The 19,836-nt window shown below is 38.3% G+C and overlaps 1 protein-coding gene across 3 annotated transcripts in view; it reads right to left on the bottom strand.

Annotated features, from left to right (window-relative positions):
- Window positions 1-19,836, bottom strand: part of pank4 (pantothenate kinase 4 (inactive)) — a 78,181-nt gene that overhangs the window by 27,295 nt on the left and 31,050 nt on the right. For 2 of the 3 annotated variants that reach the window (XM_073032096.1, XM_073032098.1), the window contains 3 exons: window positions 13,578-13,733; window positions 3,648-3,760; window positions 2,102-2,189 (listed from right to left, as the gene is read on the bottom strand). In XM_073032096.1, the coding sequence (XP_072888197.1) occupies window positions 2,102-2,189; window positions 3,648-3,760; window positions 13,578-13,733 (357 nt within the window). The remainder of the gene's footprint in view (window positions 1-2,101; window positions 2,190-3,647; window positions 3,761-13,577; window positions 13,734-19,836) is intronic. The other variant, XM_073032097.1, reaches the window with a different exon arrangement.

Genomic DNA, 19,836 nt, shown 5'->3' with positions numbered 1-19,836 from the left:
CATATTCTGGCTAACCTGTATTTTGTTTTGGTTTTGTTCATACAATACAACCTTCAGCCTCAAAGAAACACTAACAATACCAGGAAAAAGTATACCTTGCACTGCAGCCCAATAGCACAATGGGACTTAACTCTGTGATTCAGGTTTGGGTCATGTCAGATGCACTGTTCCGGTAAAACATACAAATTTGGGTCAGGCTGCACTGGGCCATGCTATACCATTCCAGTTTAGTTTGTCATCCATTTCGGGATAACTTGTTCCATGCACAGGCTGTTGATCTTCAGCAATGCCTGAATAGCATCGCAATTTCTTTCCCCCACCCATCTTTTACTGCAAATGCCTCTAGGTTGGGGTTGGATAAAAATAAAGTATGCAATCAGATTAGGTTTTGCCAAAATCAAGTTTAATTTTTTTTTATTCCTAAGCAGATCTCTATCTTTTAAACAACTGAGAATCAAAGTAAGATCATGGATGTCAAACATTTTGTTTTCAGTACTGAATAAAGCTGACAAAAATATTAGTGCTCAAACATACGATGCTTCCCATGTTGATGGAATGGTCTTCACTTTCTTGAATAAATGTCGCTTTAGTCACATATTCAAAAAGTGTGTTGGCAATACTCTCGTCTCAGTGTTAGAAGGCTATGGATTCAAGTTTCAATCTAGAGCTCAGCACCTAAGGTGGTACTGAGTCAGAAATGCCATACACATTAGGCCAAATCTAAAGGTGGAAGCAAATAAATTATGTTCAAGATCAAGGTGATAAAATGCAGGGTTTTAATTCAACATTAAGCAAAATATATCTCACCACTTTCTCATTACTGTTTGTGGGATTCTGCTGTGCACAAATTGCCTGTCATGTTTCTTACATATCAAAAGCACTATATGGCTGCGAAGTACTTTCAGAGACATCTGAAGAGCAATACAAAAGAAATTACATAAATGCAAATTTTACATTCTTGGAGGATGAAGCAACTCAGTTGATTGGCACTCCCATCAACCATCCAAAACACTCATATACACAATTCCAGTGTATAGCGTTAACAACTTGCACCACACAAAATTTCAACAGAAGGAAAGGAGCAGCAAATGTTTAAAATATCAAGTTCTATAAAAACCAAATTACACACATTTACAATCTGAAAAAGAAACTCATCTTTGTTGCTGTCAGTCGTGCCACATGTCTGTTCCACTGCCAATACAGTGATAAAAGACAATGAACATCTCTGACAGGTCTCCAAAAATACTTCAATGCGCACACCTCCCCCACCCCTACATATAATTAAAAAGCTCATCCCACACCTTATTTCTAGAGAAAGACTCTTTCACAGAAAACATGAGTCAAAAGTTAATAAACCCGTTATTTTGTTCCATCATTTTGCAGCTGCCTCAACTCTAGACATTTCCATAGGCTAAAAATTCAATTTTCAATATAAGTGTAACACTTGTTTAAAGGAATCCATATTAAACTTAAATATTAGAAAGGGGAGAAAGGAAAAGTAACAATTTCACTCAAATTCCATAGAGTCTGTACAACTCCAATGAAAGAGAGTCAAACAATTATTCTGATATTTTGTTCTCAACCTATCATCTTCCTTGTCATTTTACTTCAAAACCAAGCCTTTTTTAAAAATATTCTTTATAAGCAGCCCAAATGCATTGTGTTTGATCTTTCATGATTTAGTGTACACTTAATTTAGTCACCTTCAGTTTCCTGCATTGCAAATTTTGTGTTAATGTTCTGCTTAGAAATATTGAAAGTAATTTTGAAAGGAAATAGAGGACCTCCTTTAGACTTCCCAAACAAATATATATGCCAACTTTTAGAGAGAAACTAACGACAAATGGATTGCATGTGCTCTCATGATACCACTGAGAGCATATCTTTCTCTACAGCACCCCCTGGCAGTAGATTTTTTGCCATAACATCCTTTTACAATTCAGAGGTTCTTTCAGTATCAAGGGTTAGTACTGACAACATGGTTTCAATATTCCACAATCAAGGCAACACAAAAGACATTCAATCAATCAAGGCTTTTTTTTAAATATATAAATGAATGCTTTTTTTTGAGAAAAAGTAAAAGGAAAGCAGGAGTGCCTACTTTTGAGTAAGGATCTGGAAAGTTGAATTCATTCAGACAGTGCTCCCGCGTGTCCAGCAAGCTTCTGACTGTTAGGGATCCATATGCACTGAGAGAAAATGGAAGTTAAAAGTATTTTCAAGATATACTAGGACAGCTAAAGATCTATTAAAAATTATCTAAAAAATGATATTGCTGCTCAAGGTCAAATTTCCTACGGAAAGTGAAAGCAGAGAGAATGCTGGATTTAACTTGGCTTTGATGGCTTCTGCACTCAATAGTCCAATAATACCATGCTATTTCTTGTGAAGTACTACAGATTTCCCATCATTTCCAGGGCAGGGTCCCAACAACCAGATAAGACTAAAGACAATGAAGCATTTTGGGGAATAAAAGTAAAATTGGTATACACAGAATAGGAGTTCCTTTAAATTATTTATTTTTGTTTATAATTGCTAATTTCCCAAGTAAACAACTTTTGTTCAAGCATCCTGCCACTTCCTTGGCAACCGTGTATATTAACTTTGCGAATTAGCAAACATTTTTCATAAAACTTGCTGCTATTTAATGGCAGGAATGTAGCAACTACTAGATGTAAAGACCATGGTTCCTCGAATTCACCTGCTACAATACTGGTGATCACATGATATAATGGGGTTTTTAAGTACTCACAACATCTATCTCAATCGATTAGTTTAAAATAGATCCAAACAGGAACCTAGTGTTGGACAAGTTGGAGAACCACAGATTTGCACTTCTTTCTTCCTTTCACAAACTACAATAATTATACCATCTCAAATAATTTACACTATATTCCAAAAATATTTTCTGAATGGAAATCTAATCTGTATTAAACTGCTTCTACTATCTAACTGAAGTAGCTACTCCATAGATTTACTACTCCCTCAATAAAATATTTCAGCAGATTAGTTTTGGATTTACCTCATTCAACTGCTCTGATCCTACTGTTCTGGACAAGGTGCAACAACTGGTCATAGGCAAAATTATCTAGTCCCTCAGGATCCTAAAAACAGCAATCATAAACTTCTCAATCTTTTCTTTTCCAATAAGAACATGCCCAATTTACACAACTGCCCAAAATCAATCCTTCTACACCCTACTTTCTCTACTATGCAACCAGGACTACAAACAGCACCAGCAGCAGTTGCATCAATAATTACTGAAGCTGCAAGATTACTTCATGGTTTCATACAATTACACACTAGACAGCACAGAAATAGGTTAGTCAGCGCAATTAGTCTCTGGACCTCCACCCCACTTAGTCTAATCTATCAGCATTGTCTCCTTTCTCTTCACTTAATACAACTGTATTCAACTCAACTGTTCCTGGTGACAGTAAGATTCTGTTCAACCTTGACATTTAAAAAATCAAACATTGTTTTTTTAAAAAAAATCAAACACTGCTATTTTAACTGGCAAATATTAATATTTATTACACTGAAACTCGGAGCCAGAAGGCTTAAAGTGAATTTTGAAGTGATGAATACATTAGGATTGGGTGTTTGTGGAGCAAACTACAAGTAATGGGGATCCACTCAAAACTCACAATGGTTGGTGCCTCAATGTCTGAAGTTTGTGCCTATATTTCTGGCGAAACTTCTCTGCTCGTTCTGGGGCATCCAGGGACTGTGGTTGGCTAGCGATCGCCCGCTTTACTACCTGAAACAAAGGAAATTAAACACGGTTTCATATTGCAGCAACATACAGGAGGAGTAACAAGGACATGTTGTTCCTCATCACCCAGAAGCATTTTTACAATCAGTGAATTACAGTGCCTATAAAAAGTATTGACCATCCTTGGAAGTTTTCATGTTTTGTTGTTTTACAGCATTGAATCACAGTGGATTAAATTTGACTTTTTTCACACTGATCAACAGGAAAGACTCTTCCATGTCAAAATAAAAACAAATTTCTACAAATTGGTCTAAGGGTATTACAATTATTAAAGACAAAATAATTGATTGCATAATTACTCACCCCCTTCAAGTCAGTACTTAGTAGATTCAACTCTGGCAGCAATTACAGCCTTGAACCTGTGTCGATAGGTCTCTATCGGCTTTGCACATCTGGACACTATAATTTTTCCCATTCTTCTTCACAAAACTGCTCAAGCTCTGTCAGATTGCATGGGGATCATGAGTGAACAGCACTTTTCAAGTCAAATCACAAATTCTCAATTGGATTGAGGTCAGGACTCTAACTTGGCCACTCCAAGACATTAACTGTTGTTTTGAAGCCGTTCCTGTGGAGCTTTGGCTTTATGCTTGAGCTCTGGTCTCATTACTTGAAGAAAGATACACTGGCTTTGAAGGCAGTGCAGAGGAGGTTTACCAAGTTGATTCCAGAGGTGAGGGGGTTAGATTATGAGTTGCCTGGGAGTGTACTCGCTAGAATTCAGAAGAATGAGGGGAGATCTCATAGAAACATATAAAATTATGAAAGGGATAGATAAGATAAAGGCAGAAAACTTGTTTCCACTGGTAGGTGAGACAAGAACTAGGGGACATAGCCTCAAGATTCGGGGAGTAAACTTAGGATGGAGATGAAGGGAAACTGCTTTTCCCAAAGAGAGGCAAACCTGTGGAATTCTCTGCCCAATGAAGCAGTGGAGGCTACCTCAATAAATATATTTAAAACAAGGTTGGATAGATTTTTGCATAGTAGGAGAATTAAGGGTTATGAGGTAAAGGCAGGTAGGTGGAAACGTTTGAGCCATGATCTTATTGAATGATGGAGCAGACTCAATGGGCCAAATGGCCTACTCCTGCTTATGTTCTTATTTAATTGCCTTGCTGGAAAGCAAATCTTCTCCCAAGTCACAGTTCTCTTGCAGATTGCATCAGGTTTTCCTCCAGGATTTCCCTGTATTTTGCTGCATTCATTTTACCCTCTACACAAGCCTTCCAAGGCCTGCTGCAGTAAAGCATCCCCATAGCAAGATGCAGCCACCACTATACTTCACAGTAGGGACGGTGTGCTTTTGATGATGTGTGGTCTTTGACTTACACATAGCGTTTAGTCTGATGGCCAAAAAGCTCGATTTTGGTTTCATCAAACAATAGAATCATCTTCCAGTTGACATCAGAGTTGCTCCAGATGCTTCTGGCAAACCCTAGATGTGAGTTTTTTCAACAGTGGCTTTCTTTTTGCCACTCTCCCATAAAACTGCAATTGGTGAAGCACCCGGGCAACAGCTGTTGTATGCGCAGTCTCTCCCATCTCGGCCACCAAAGCTTGTAACTCCTCCAAGGTTGTCATAGATCTCTTGTTGACCTCCCTCACTAGTCCCCTTCTTGCATGTTCACTCAGTTTTTGAAGATGGCCTGCACCAGGCAGATTTACAGCTGTGCCATATTCTTTCCATTTCTTCATGATTAACTTAACTGTACTCCAAGGGATGTTCAGTGACTTGGAAATTTTCTTGTATCAGTCAGCCCAAGAAACTAGGTGCTGCTTCTATCATTCCCTTCTTAACTACTAATGTAACATGAGTAAACAGAGCCATTCATTTTCTGTAACTCCCCTCACAACGACTTGACAAGAATTATACTTTCTGAACATGTTACAGTATTAATTGCACATCAAAAGGTTGAAATTATCAAACATCTGGTGACACAATTCCAAGTTCATAATACTCTCCAAACCACAACCACAATTACGGTATACCTATCTTTGACTCAGATAGCTTTCCATAATGTACATTCATTGAAATACAAGCTTTTGTTACCTCTAGACTCAACTCTTTCTATTACTTTCCTAGCTATTTAAGAATTTATTCCCTCAAGTCCCAGAATGTTATAAATTCACAGTTGGAGATCAGCTCAGGTTAAGATTTAAATACCACCCAAACATGGTCAGTTTAAATCTGCCCCACAGCTGATGATGTGTTTTTGATACCTGACTGTAAAGAAAATATTTTTAAATTTATCCTGTGTTCTTTTCTGATTCAGCCAGGAACATTCACAAACAAAGGAGGCACTGTACATGTTAATAGACACAAGAAATCGCTTTATTAGTAGTATAAAGCATACAATACAAAAAGAAAGACAAATGATCAAATCATTAATGTAGTAGTACAGAAAACAATAATAATCTTTATATCATTTAATAAGCCAATCTGTACAATGCTGGAGGGAACCACGAATATGACAACTTTTCATATCTTCCTCTCCCTCTCTCCATTCTTGTCCCCATCTCCAACTCTTAGCACTAACATTAATCATGACCCAGCCCAAGAGAAAATATCCCTTTTGCACAAAGGAAGTGCACCTTTTCATACTCATCACGATCGTTACAAAACTCTAACTCTTACCCCAGTACTGTTCCATTCCTTAGCAGTCTCTTGCGACCCTCAGCTCAGACACAAAACTTAGAAAACAGAGACAATGGGTCTGTGAGGAGGAAAACATTCTTCACCAGTATTTTGAGGATGTGCATACACACTCCAGTTATCACCACATTCCAAGCAAAAACCAGTTTGTCTTTCAAACTTCCATTTTATTTCAGTATATACCAAGGAAGAATCAAATTTAATTCTTTCCTTACACTGACCCAACCCAACAGTCAGACTCTATCCTCATTTTCTTTCTTTCCACCAATGAACAAGTGAATTTAGCTAACTTGGCTAACCTCTTCAATTTTCTCCCTAACTTCTCCTTTCATCACCTCATTAAAGCTACTTTTTCAATCAATCATTAAGATGTATCCATTTTTTTAACTCAGCTTTTAGTGATCTCATAATCAGACAATGAAGCGCCATCAGATAACTTTAACACATAAAAAGCTGTGTTCAGTTCTGGTCATCTTATTATAGGAAGGATGTGGAAGCTTTAGAGAGGATGCAGAGGTTATTTTCTAGGCTGCTGCCTGAATCAGAGAGCATATCTTATGAGGAAAGGTTGAGTGAACTAGGGCTATTTTCTTTGGAGAAAAGGATGAGAATTGATTTGTTAAAGGTGTATAAGACAATAAGAAGACAGAGGGGATTGCCAGCTCCTTTGCCGACCCTGGACGCAAATGGCTAATACAAGAGAACATAACTTTAAGATGATTGGAGGACAGGTTTGGCTTTTTACACAGAAAGTGGTGGATACGCGAAACACACCTTCAGGGGTGGTGGTATACAGATACATTAGAGACATTTAAGACACTCTTATGCACATGGTTGAAAATAAAATGAAGAACTATGTGAGAGGGAAGAGTTATTGTTAGATTGTGTTAAAGTGTTGGAGTAGATTAAAGGGTCGGCACAGCATCATGGGTCAAAGGACCCGGTTCTGTGCTATACTGTTCCATGTATGCAAACCGCTGTTAGTTAGCTAACTGCGTTTGTATATCTGAACCATATAATCTTGTTTAAAAAAATAACTATTGAAGTATAATCAACAGTGGCAACTTTGAACACAAAGTGACAACATATAGTTTGTGTGTGCTATATGAGAAGGTACTTCAATAGAGCAGAACCTGGTATCAAATTTATACTGAGAAGAAGGTATATGGCTTTCTGCCATTTATCCCATTCAGAAAACATTACCTTAAAGCTCTCCTTCCACAACTTCTATTCAAGACTGTTGCTTCTTCATCACTTTAAGGGTAAGAATAACTAATTTCCATTCCAGATCTGAGAAATGGCAGATGTCCATGCATGTATTCTTTTAACTTGGTTGGCTGTTGCACATCAACAGGGTCTTGACAAGTCAAGTTCATTGTCAATGACAAGGAAATCAAAAGCAAATGAACAAGACTCTACTGTACACTTAGAACATGCTTGGAGACATACACTAAATGTATACATAAAGACACACCCACAATGTCATCAACACCTCTTTCTCAGCCTTCTCCCACTTCTGCCGATCCCCTATCTGCTTCAAACCACTTCCTTAAGAGACTCCCTTCAATTTCTGCCACTCAATTCAGTCCTGGCCTTACTTCTCATTTTTGTCCTACTTCCCCCTTCCCCCGCTGCCAGACTGCCCTCACTGAATCAGAATCAAAATCATAACCAGGTTAATTATCATTAATGTTGTTAAATTTGTTGTTTTGTAGCAGTACAGTGCTAAACATAAAAATTACTGTTACAATTTAAAAAATTTTTAAAACAAATAAATTGTGCAAAGGAGGGATAGTGAGATAGTATTAATGGAGCACTCAGAAATCTGATGGAGGCAAACAAATTGTCCCCAAATCATTTAGTGTGGGCCTTGAGGCTCCTGTACGTCTTCCTTGATGGTAGGTAAGAAGAGGGAATGTACTGGGTAGTGAGGGCCCTTAATAATGGATGCCACCTTCTTGAGGCACCAAGATATCCTCCTCGATGTTGGGAAGGTTTGTGCCCGTGATGAAATTAGTTGAGTGTCCAACCCTCTATGGCCTCTTTCAGTCCTGTGCATTGGAGCCTCCATACCAAGCAATGATGCAATCAGTCAGAATGTTCTCCACCGCACATCTGTAAAGTACCAAATCACCTCAAATTCTTTGGTTTTGTTGACATTAAATGCCAAGATACCTCACTACCTCAACTGCAAAGAACACCAAGCCCAGACCTTATCCCACCAGCACCTCCAAGACTCTCCCACCTCGTATTGCCTGATGTTGGCAGATGATGACCTTACAGTGCTGTGTGACTGAATTGGTGGGTACCAAAGACCCATTTCACAGCATAAGACAGATTCAACCTACAGAAACAAAAGCATCATTCTTAAAGGCCATCATTCAGTATTTTCAATGACCAGAAACTCAGAGCATCAGTCTCCTACTCTGCCTCTCAGGGTTGGTACCTCCAATCTGCCTTTGAACTGTGGGCACATGACTCCTTTGTAGTCTTTAAATCCACACCAATCTCTTGTTGTGTCTTTGACACCACACAGCGGTCTCCCATGCTGCCTTTAATATCACAAGAACACAAAAGGGATATGGCTTTTTGTCACTCAATCCTACTTCCTCATTCAATAAGATTATGAGTGAACTTTAACACCACTTTCCTGATCTAACCCTCATCCCATGATGCCCTTAATACCTAAAAAAAAAATCAGTCTGGCTTGTGTTTACTCAGTGATTGAGCCACCACAACCCCCTTTGGTAGAGAATTCCCAAGATCCACTTCTGAACTGCAGACCCATTATTTTGAGAATTATCAAACCAACCAGGAGAAATAACATCTCTATACCTACCCTGTCAAAACCCATGATAACTTTGTATGTTTTACTGTTTTCTAAGTGTCCTTTTACCACTTCTCTAATAATATATTCCAGTGATTTCCCTACTAATGACTGGTCTATAGATCCCCAATTTCTTTCTCCTTCATTTCGAAAACAATGAGGTTACGTTTTTGCTTTCCAATCTATGGGAACAAGCATAAGATCTCAGGAATGTTGGAAGATATCAATCAGTGGAGCCAGTAACACCACAATCAGCTTTTACAAAATCCTTGCATGTCGGTCATCATGTCCTATGCACTTATCACCTTTTAGTCCTATTTACTGCATCACCAGAATTTTTTTCAAGTATTGTCAATTCTTTCAGTACCTCATTTACTTATTTCTTTTATATCTTTTGCAAGAAGGCTGGCAAAACATTTATTTCTCTAATATTTTATCCTTACAAGATTTAATTATTCTTGTCTTTGTAAGTTACCAAATTAATCTGAATTAAATTTATTATCACTGACAAATGGCATGGAATGTATTGTTTGGTGGCAGTAGCACAGTGCTAAGAGAAAAATCTATAAAATATAATATTTAACAGTGTATATAATGGAAAACGAGGCTGTGTTCATGGGTTCATGGATCGTTGTAATCTCTTGAAATTTACTTTTGTGTTTCTTGCTAGATCACTCCCATATTCTATAATAAAGTTCAGATAATATGCTATCAACTATTCAGAAACCCAGATGGTTTGGCACCTGACTCACCAGATGATATTTGGTAAAATTCCTTTTAAACTCACTGGTGCCCCATTTCCCACACTTCCTTTATACTTACGGTCTCATTTCCCTTGAAACACAATGAGGCCCAGTTTTGCACACTCCCTTATTCTTTTATTGTTCTATCTTGAAACTCGTTAGGGCTCTGCTTCCCACTGGGAATAACATCCAATAGCGAGGAAAATCATCCAGTCTGGCACCATCAACATCCTGAATATACCAGATTTACTGTACTCTCCTTTACCTTGTTCCTAATTTGTTCAACATTATAAGCCTTTTCCTTTGATCATACGTTGCCTTTAATTTCCCAATAGTTACAGCTGAATTATTTTCCATACGTTTTGCCTTAAAAAGGATATCCATTATTAATAACACATGTATTCTTTTTTTAAAACTATCATTTTTCTTGATTCAGTTTCCCAATTGACCACAACCAGTTCATACTACGTACTGTCCTAGAAAGTAATTTTTATTTCTAAATTTTTACTATGTATTGAGCGAGGATCCCCAAAGATCATCAATTAACACACCCTCACTACACAATACTAGATTTAAAACCTCTTCCCTCACACCGATCTACAAAACCATCTCTTATTTAATCCATGAATTCCTCTTTCAAATGTTTACTGCTAATTTAAATTGCCCAATCTAAATGCAGATTAAATCCTCTAATGATTGCTGCAGTAGCTTTGCTATCCACATCTCTAACTTCTTTAACAAAACTGTTATCTACATTAGTATTAGAGCTTGGGGACCTACATACTTCCTCATCTTTTTTTTGCCCTTCATTGTTTATTTTCACCTGTCACTCATTTATATTTGAACTAATCAGATAAGATTCTTCCTTTAATGCTTTTATTAAAAGAATAATAAAGGGAATTAAAATGGAAATGGAATTAAAATGGAATTATCCCTTTCTAGTTTGCCTTTCTCTTAGAGCAGGGATTCCCAAGCTGGTGTCCACCAACTAACCCCTGTTTTAGGGGATTAATCAAATTCACAGCCTTTTCTGTAACAGCTATTAAATAATATCCATTACACTTTACACGTAATTTATACTTGTGCTATTAATTCATCTATCCTGTTACAGATACTGTATGCTCACATAAACAATCTATAACCTTGTTTTTTAAACTATTTTCCCTGCTCTGACACTAAGGTACTCCCTTATATCAGATCCTAACACCTCACTGTTTTTCATTGCACTTTTAGTTCCTTTGCCACCCACCTCCATTTTTTGATTCTTGATATTACCATCAATAGAACTGGTTTCTCTCATTCAGGATTTTAAATACCTCAATCAAACCCTCTCTGTTCATAGGGGAACTAGAGTTTATCCACAAAATTAATGTCCCTTGCCCTGGAAACATTTTACTAAGTCAATTATGCACACACTCTACAGCCTTAAAAGTGACATTCAGAATTAAATACAACTTCCTTTGCTTTTTTTTTTTAAAAAGGGTATTCTAAAACTGCATTCCATGATGACTTAACCTAAAAGCCTATCCTCTTTCCTGTCAGCAGGATAAACCAATGTTACTCAGATGGGACCAAATTTTCTGCACAATCCAGAACTTCTGGACTTGCAAATTAGAGTTATCAAACAGATACATTTTCCTTGGTAGATTAGTGCAGTAAAGTGTATCCATTTAGTGGATCTGGGGCAGTTAGTAAGGGCCCACATTATCTAAGCCCACAGCAACCAAAAATGACAATAAATGACAAACATCACATTTCATTCTAGAAGTAAACTTATATGCATTGCACAAGTTACAGAACCCTACATTAATAAAGCTGAAAAACTGAAGTTGCTAAAAGACTGAAATAAAAACTAAAAAAACAGTAAAAACATTCATCAAGTTAGGAGACAGGAACAGAGCCATTGCCTTATGATGATTAACCTTCCCAGTCTTGACAGCAATTCTGCTTTGTCTCTCCACAGATGCTGCCTAACTTGTCAAGTGCCTATACCATTGCCTACTTCCATATTAGAAGCTTATGAATGACTGAGTGGACATTGGCATCCACGCACCTAGACAGGACCACAAACCCTAGCCTTCAGCCTTCTTTCTGCAGTTGCTATAAATGAACTAGAAACCTTATATTTACAATATATAGTACCTTATACAAGTCAAGAAGTCCCACAACAAATTTACAGCTAGTTACATACTTCTTAAGTATAACTCCTGTTCTAATATACCACTCAAAGCGTGTTAGCCAATTTGAATGCAGCAAAGGTCTCAAAAATAGCAACAGAAGAAACAACATGAGCAGATAATACTTGTATAATAAAGGGTATGGGATAAATCATGGCCAGAACATCAGAAATAATTATTTTTACTTTCTTGAAAACATGGATGAGATGACTATCTCAGATGGTAAAAAAGACCGTAGATTAAAGTCTCATTCAATGCATGACTATTCTAATTGCGCAGCACTATCGCAGTTTTATATACAAGTTGGCATTATGTATGAGGGGAGAGTGCAACCCATAGAAGAACCATTGACAATACAAAGATAAGCATCTAGATTCATTAATAATGGCCTTAAAAGCTGCAAATTTAATTTCGCTTGATTGCGAGGATAAGACATATACATCTCATTCAATTGAAAGTTTGTTTGATCTCAAATTGGGCAGTTGCTGAGAATCTACACTTTTAGCTTCATTAAGGACAACAAAACAAAAAGCTGGACATTCCATAGAGCCATAGTCCTAGAATACTACAACACAGAAGCAGGCCCTTCAGCTCATCTAGTCCTTGCCGATCTGTTTTTCTTCCTAGTCCAGTCTACTCGTGCCTGGACCATAGCCCTTCATGCCCCTCTCAACCATGTACTTATCTAAACTTCTCTTAAATGTTGCATTTGAGCCCACATCCACCACTTACACTGGTAGCTCACTCTACACTTGTACCACCTACTGAATTTTCCCCTCAAGTTCCCCTTAAATATTTCATCTTTCAACTTAAACCCATCTCCTCTAGTTCTAATCTCACCCAACCTCAGGGGGAAAAGCCTGCATGCATAGAACCTCTCAGAGTTTTATATATCTTTATCAAATATCTTCTCATATGTTTCAATAAAGTCTTAACCTATTCAACATTTCCCCATTAATTCAGGTCCTCAAGACCAAGCAACATCCTTGTAAATTTTCTCCGAATAATATTCAGGAAATATTTTTGGAAATGCAAGATGTAAATCTTAAAATAAGATCAGTCTTTTAATGGCAGAGCTGCTTGATTGCATTATTGTTTATGCTTGCACATGATGAATTTTATCTGCAACAGGACTTACAGAAGATGTCAGCACCTTCAATTGCCAGAAGTTGGTAAGGGGCAAAAGAAAACTTGATAACAATATTTTCTAGTTATTTTTAAGAAGATCAAGTTGAACATTTCTATTTTAGCAGCAGCAGCTCCTGAAGTTTGGGGGAGTATCACTGAAGGGGTCTTGATAATCCCAAATGGGGGGGGAAAAAGGCCAGCAAATACCTGTTGAGTTGAATGACCTATTTTAGTAATATACATTCTATGCATCTACATATATGTAACTTACACCATCTAAAGCATCTTCAAAGCAGCTCAACCAATACTCCCTTGCCATGGCATCTTCAGTGAGGTCAACTGTATCTGGAACGTACGATGATGCATCGAGCAGGAGGGGAAGATTCACCAGCTGCCGCTCCAGTCGGTCCATCTCCAACATGTCAAACTGCCAATGAACCAAACTTGAGTTTACTGTCCAAAGCAATGCTTCCTTTTAATTTCTCACTTCATGAAAGCATGGATCACATGCAAGCAAAACCTAGATGGCTCTGTGCTTATGCCGACAACAATTAAAGCTTCTTCCATTTCACACTGGCAGTAATACTAATATGTGCCTCTAAACTAATAGGCTTTAAAAGCATTGCAGACACAAAAAGCAGGAAAACAGAATTCATTCTACTTCTATTTCCATAAAAGCTAGTCATAAAGGAGGTAGTGGAGGAACCAGTCATAATGTATAGAAGCTCATAAATAAAAGCAACAATGCCAGTAACCTCACCTAGCACACACAAAGCACCATTGGAATCAGTCCTGAAAGGGGTAATTATAACATACATGAAGCATTGCTGCACCAGGAACCTGCAGTGAACCAGAGGCTGACTGTAGAGTTGATGTTAGACAGGCCGGGGGCGCAGGGGTATGATGTGGCCTTTCAGTACTGCAACTGTGGACAGCAAGATGAGTGCATGCTGTTTCTAGACAATGACAGAGGTAGTTCCACGTGCTGACAGACATCTCTGATCACTGCTCATTGGATGTGATGGAAACAGTGTCCCCTTCTATGCTGCACAGCTCTCCTGGTCCAAAGCTTTCTCTAAAGTACCACCATTGAACTTGCTACCACAGAGAAATCTGTAGGCAGGGAAAGCTGTGGAGTTAAACAAAGACACAGGGAGACCACTGGATCCATGCAATCTGTCAACACAAGAAGCAAGCACTGCAAAATCCTATCAATGTCTTACACTCACTATGTAAGCCGAGTTACAGTCCTGAACCCCACAACTTAGCATCAAGTATCTCACTGTTACTCCTGGATAGCTGTCACAACAAGCCTCTCTCCAAGCAACAGGTCAACTCACTGCTCGAGGAGAACCAATTGGCAAGCAGAGATTAAGGGCAAGGATTCACATCAGGCTCCCAGCACTCAGATACCCACGACAACATCACACGGCACTGGGGAAGGCAAGGATTCATGCTAGGTTCCTGGCACAGCTGTGCATAGCCCAAGCAGATGTCTTTTTACTAAGTACAGAAAATAACACGTTCAGACTGGAGAACAACCAGCACTATAATAAATCAATCTGTGGGGCAGTGCTAAGCTGGATACCAGTGTTGTTTTCTTCCATATGAAACATTTATATCAGCATTGTCAAAAGTGGAAACTTTACCCACTCCAGATACATGCATCCTCAATTGTTGAGGAAAGTACATGTTGAAATTGCAGCAGCTCTAATCACAATTTTCCAATTCTCTTTAAAAAATGGAGAAGTGTTAGACACAGTTAGACAAAAGTTACAACTCAATGTTCACAAGCCAGCTTAATATTATTGGAGATAACTGTTCTGAGCAAAGTGCATTGATGAATTAAAATTATAATCATGGTCTTTGGTGAAATAAAGGATGAGTAAGGGATAGTGTGGTTAATGTTCAATATTTGACTTCCAAAAACCATTTGATAAAGTACCACACATTAGCAAAATTAAAGTGATAATGAGTAGTTGGAGCATATATTTAAAGGGGGAGAAGTAGAGAGTTATTGGGAACTCTGTCTCTTAGATAAGGACAACACAAACACAGATGCCTCCTTCTAACTATACACGCAATGTCACTTCCATACCGGCATCCTCCCCCACTTACAGAATCAGTGTTGAGACCACTGTTCTTTTTTTGTACACTCCTATAATTTGACACACAAAGCACCATCTCAAAGTCTGCAGATGACACAAAGCTAAGGATGCAATAAATACCAAGGAAGAGGAATCAAATCTCAACAATACAGACTGACAGCAGATAAAATTTAACAAACATAATAGTGAAGTAGCTTAATTTGGCAGGAATAATGAGAAAACAAACAGAGTAGTGTGATATTAAAGGGAATGCACAATCAGATGGAACTGCAGGTGTAACTATAAGCAATCCAAGTTACATGAACGGGGAAAGGATGTACGGTCAACAGTCAATATCTCAATTTTCTGTTCACAAAGCTGTGACATCTGCTCATGCATCAACAAAATGAAAGTTGGAAAAAAAAGTGTCTGTTTATGTACCTTCTTCCCCACATAAATATTATTTCAAACATTTGTGCCATGATTTGAGAATTCAGGACTCCAAGTTCCATTACTTGGTTGGTTGTAACATGGCAGGTTCAAACGTATACGTTTTTGAAGATGGCTCAATACGTTGAAACCAAACAAAGCATACAAGATATTATTAATGCATAGAGTAAGGCATTAATAGTACAAAGCTAAGAACATCTCACTAAATCTTTATAAAACACTGCTTAGACCCAAATGGAGCATTGGAGTCTATTCTATATATATCCAAAAGATATCAAGACTAAGTTTGCAGATGACACCAAGGCTGGTGGTGTTGTGATTAGTGTAGGAGATTGTCAAAGGTAACAATAAGTCATTGTCAGCATGCAGAGCTAGTCTGAAAAGTGGCGGACGAAGTTCAATCTGGAAAAATGTGAAGTAATACATTTTGGAAGGTCAAACTTGAAGTCAGAGTACAAGGTAATAACAGGATGGAGGAACAGAGGGATTTTAGGGTCCACATCCATAAATACCTCAAAGTTGCTGGTGGCATATAGTGTGCAGGCTTTCATTAGTCAAGGGATTTAAATTGAAGAGCCTTGAGATAATGTTCCAACTCTACAAAACTCTGGTTAGATCACACTTAGAGTGTCCAGTTCTGGTTGCCTCATTATAGAAAGAATATGGAAGCTTTAGAGAAGGAGCAGAGGAGATTTACCAGGATACTGTCTGGATAAAGAGAGCATGTCTTATGAAGAACAACTGAGCAAGCTAGGGCTTTTCTCATTAGAACAAATGAAGATGAGAGATGACTTGATAGAGATGTATAAGAGGACAGCCAGCACCTTTTTCCCCAGGGGAGTAATGGCTAATATGGCAGAACATATTTTAAAGTAATTGAAGGGAAGTATAGTGGGGATTTCTTTTTAACATAGAGAATAGCAATGCATGGAACACACTGCCAATGGTGGTGGTAGAGGCAGATATTAGGCACATTTAAGAGACTTTTAGAGAGGCACATGAATGAATAAAAATAGAGCTATGCTGAAGGAAAGAGTTAGATTGATGTTGGAGTAGGTTAAAAGGTCAAACAGCCTATACTGTTCTATGTTCTATAAAAGAATGTCAAAGAAATGTTTTGGAATGTCAGCTAGCACGTGACATATTTAAGCTTATAGGTACTTGAAAGTAGCTACAGAGAAAGATACATTAGAATAAAAAGGCATTTGGCATGATTGCCTTTATTAATCGTAGAATTGAATTCAAGAGTTGGGAAGTTATATTGCAACTTTATCAAACTCAGGTTAAGCCACATCTGGAGCACTGCAATCATTTCTAGTTTTCCCATTATATAGTACTGTGCAAACATTTTAGGCATATGTAAAAAAAAAATCTGAAGCTTCCAAAACTGAAGCAAAGATGCTTCCAAAACTCATGAAAACTTTCTAAATATCAAAAAAAAATTACTATAAAGAGCAGTAAACAGCAAAAAACGAAATCAAATCAATATCTGGTGTGACCACCTTTCGGTTGACCACTCCATTTCTGGTCCTCAACTTAGCCCATTTCTTTGTATTTCTTCAAAAGAGCTTGGACAGCACATCTTGAAACTTCTGTCTGCTGCAAAATTACTTCTTGGGAGAGACCTTGCTAATGCAGGCTGACCAGCTTGTGTCTTGCTGCACTGCCTACTCTTGCAATGGTGTAACAATTGATGATTTGAAGGTTAAATTGTCACATCTGCCACACCCTCAGCTCTTAATTTGGTTGTCCTTCGCCAAGTTTGATTCTTCTATACCTGTTTCTGTTTCATTCAACTCTTCATGTCATTTTTTATCTTTGTTTAATCATGCTCTAGGGTATATGCCTACAAAGTAATCAGGTTTTTATTTGAAAAGTGGTCTTTTACTTAATATGTTACTTTCTTTAACAAAATACAGACATTCTCTGTAACATTTAATTTTTTGGAAAATGAATGTTTGGAAATTTGCTCTTTTCTACTGACACTAATGCAGGAGACAAAAAATAAACATCTAAAGCAAAATTTATTTTAAAAAATCCAGGCGTACTATGCACAGTACTGTAGAGAAGATGTCATGGCTTCAGAGACGGTGCAAAAGAGGTTTACCAGAACGCTGTCTGGATTAGAAGGCATGTGATCTTAGGAGAGGTTCAACAAACTTGGGTTGTTTTCTCTGGAGTGTTAAATAGAGGTTAATAAGATTACAAGAGGCATTGATGGAGCAGACAGGTAGTACCTTTTACCCAGGGTTAAAATATCTAACAGTAGAGTGCGTGCATTTAAGGTGAGAAGGGCAAGTTCAAAGGAGATATATAGGACATTTTTTTTTCTTATACAGACGCAATGAATGATGTGATATCAAGGAAAGACTCCTCTCCCCTTTGGAACAGGCACATTGTCTGACTGCAGTCGAGATGAGGTGAGGAGGATCTAATCCAGGGTGACCAAGGCAAAGCTGCAGGGCCGGACAACATACCTGGTTGGGTACCAGCTAATAGAGATTTTTTAAAATATCTCTTTGCAACAGTACGCTGTCCTTGTAGGCTTCAAGGCAGCCACCATCACTCTGGTGCACAAGAAAGTGATGGTAACTGGTCTAAACGATTAGCCCCCATTGGCACTGACATCAAAAATCAAGAAATACTTTGAATGGCTGGTGATAAATTGTATAAATTGTACCCAATTGTATAAAATCCCACATTGGATCCTTTCCATTTTGCCTACAGCTCAAACCAATGCACTGATGATGCCATAGCTATGGCCCTCTACTCCATCTCGTCTCAACTAGAAAATGATGCCTCATACACTTTGTATGTTGTTCATCGACTTCAGCTTGGCATTTAACACTATCATCCCTCAGAGGTTAGTGGGTAAACTGTCCTCATTGGGACTTAACATCTCTCTGTAAATGGATCTTGGACTTCTTGACGGAAAGAATCCAGTCAGTTTAAGTTGGTAGCAACATCTGGAGCTCCATCATGCTGAACACTGGTGCCCCCAAGAGTTGTGTGCTCAGCCTGCTCTCGTTCACACTGTTGATTCATGACTGCACTCCAAATCTAGCTCAAACCGCATCATCAAGTTTGGTGATGAAAGAACAGTGGTTTGCCTCATTTACAACAAAGAGTCGGCAAACAGGGAAGAGGTAGAAAGGCTTGTCAAATGGTGTGAATACAATAACCTGAGTCTCAAAATGGACAAGACAAAAGAGGTGATTGAGGACTTCAACAAGGTGCAGGTCAACCATTTCCCATTGCACATCAATAGCTCTTCAGTGGAGAGAATGAGAGAGATCCTTGGTGTGCACGTAATGGACCATCTAACTTGGACCTAAACATCTCCTCATTAGTCAAGAAGGCAAAGCAATGTTCACATTTTCTGATGAGATTGAGGCGTGCACCCACATTCTAACAACTTTCTACATGTGCACCATCGAGAGTGTCCTGTCTGGCTGCATCATTGTGTGATATGGATACTACAAGGCATTGGCCCCCAAGGTTAAAACCACTGAGAGGATCTCCTTCCCTCCCCCTCCTCTCCCCATTTGTGACATTGACCTGGAGCATTGTGTACAAAAGGCCTGAAGCATTGTAGAGCATTCCTACCACCTACCACTATCTCTTTGATCCACTACCGTCAGGAAGGAGGTATAGGAGCATCAGAACTAAGACTGCCAGACTGGGTAACAGCTTCTTCAACTGAGGTCTCATCACTACCACTGCTTACCTGTGTTGCACACTACCTACACTTCAAATCAGATTTTATTAATTCATTTGTGATAATATTTTGATTTATGTGCTGTATGTGATATACATTTTGGAGGAATGTTATTTCGTTTGGTTCTATACATACATACACACAGTCAGATGACAATAAACTTGAACTTGAGTGGTGGGTGCCTGCAATGCACTGCCAGGGGTAGTGGTGGAGGCAAATCTGATGGATGCATTAAAGCTCAATTATTCATAATGCATTCAATAATCACTTATGGG

This window comes from Hemitrygon akajei, chromosome 29 (assembly GCF_048418815.1).
Source record: "Hemitrygon akajei chromosome 29, sHemAka1.3, whole genome shotgun sequence".
Lineage (NCBI taxonomy): Eukaryota > Metazoa > Chordata > Chondrichthyes > Myliobatiformes > Dasyatidae > Hemitrygon > Hemitrygon akajei.
This window is presented reverse-complemented; position numbering and strand designations above follow the sequence as displayed.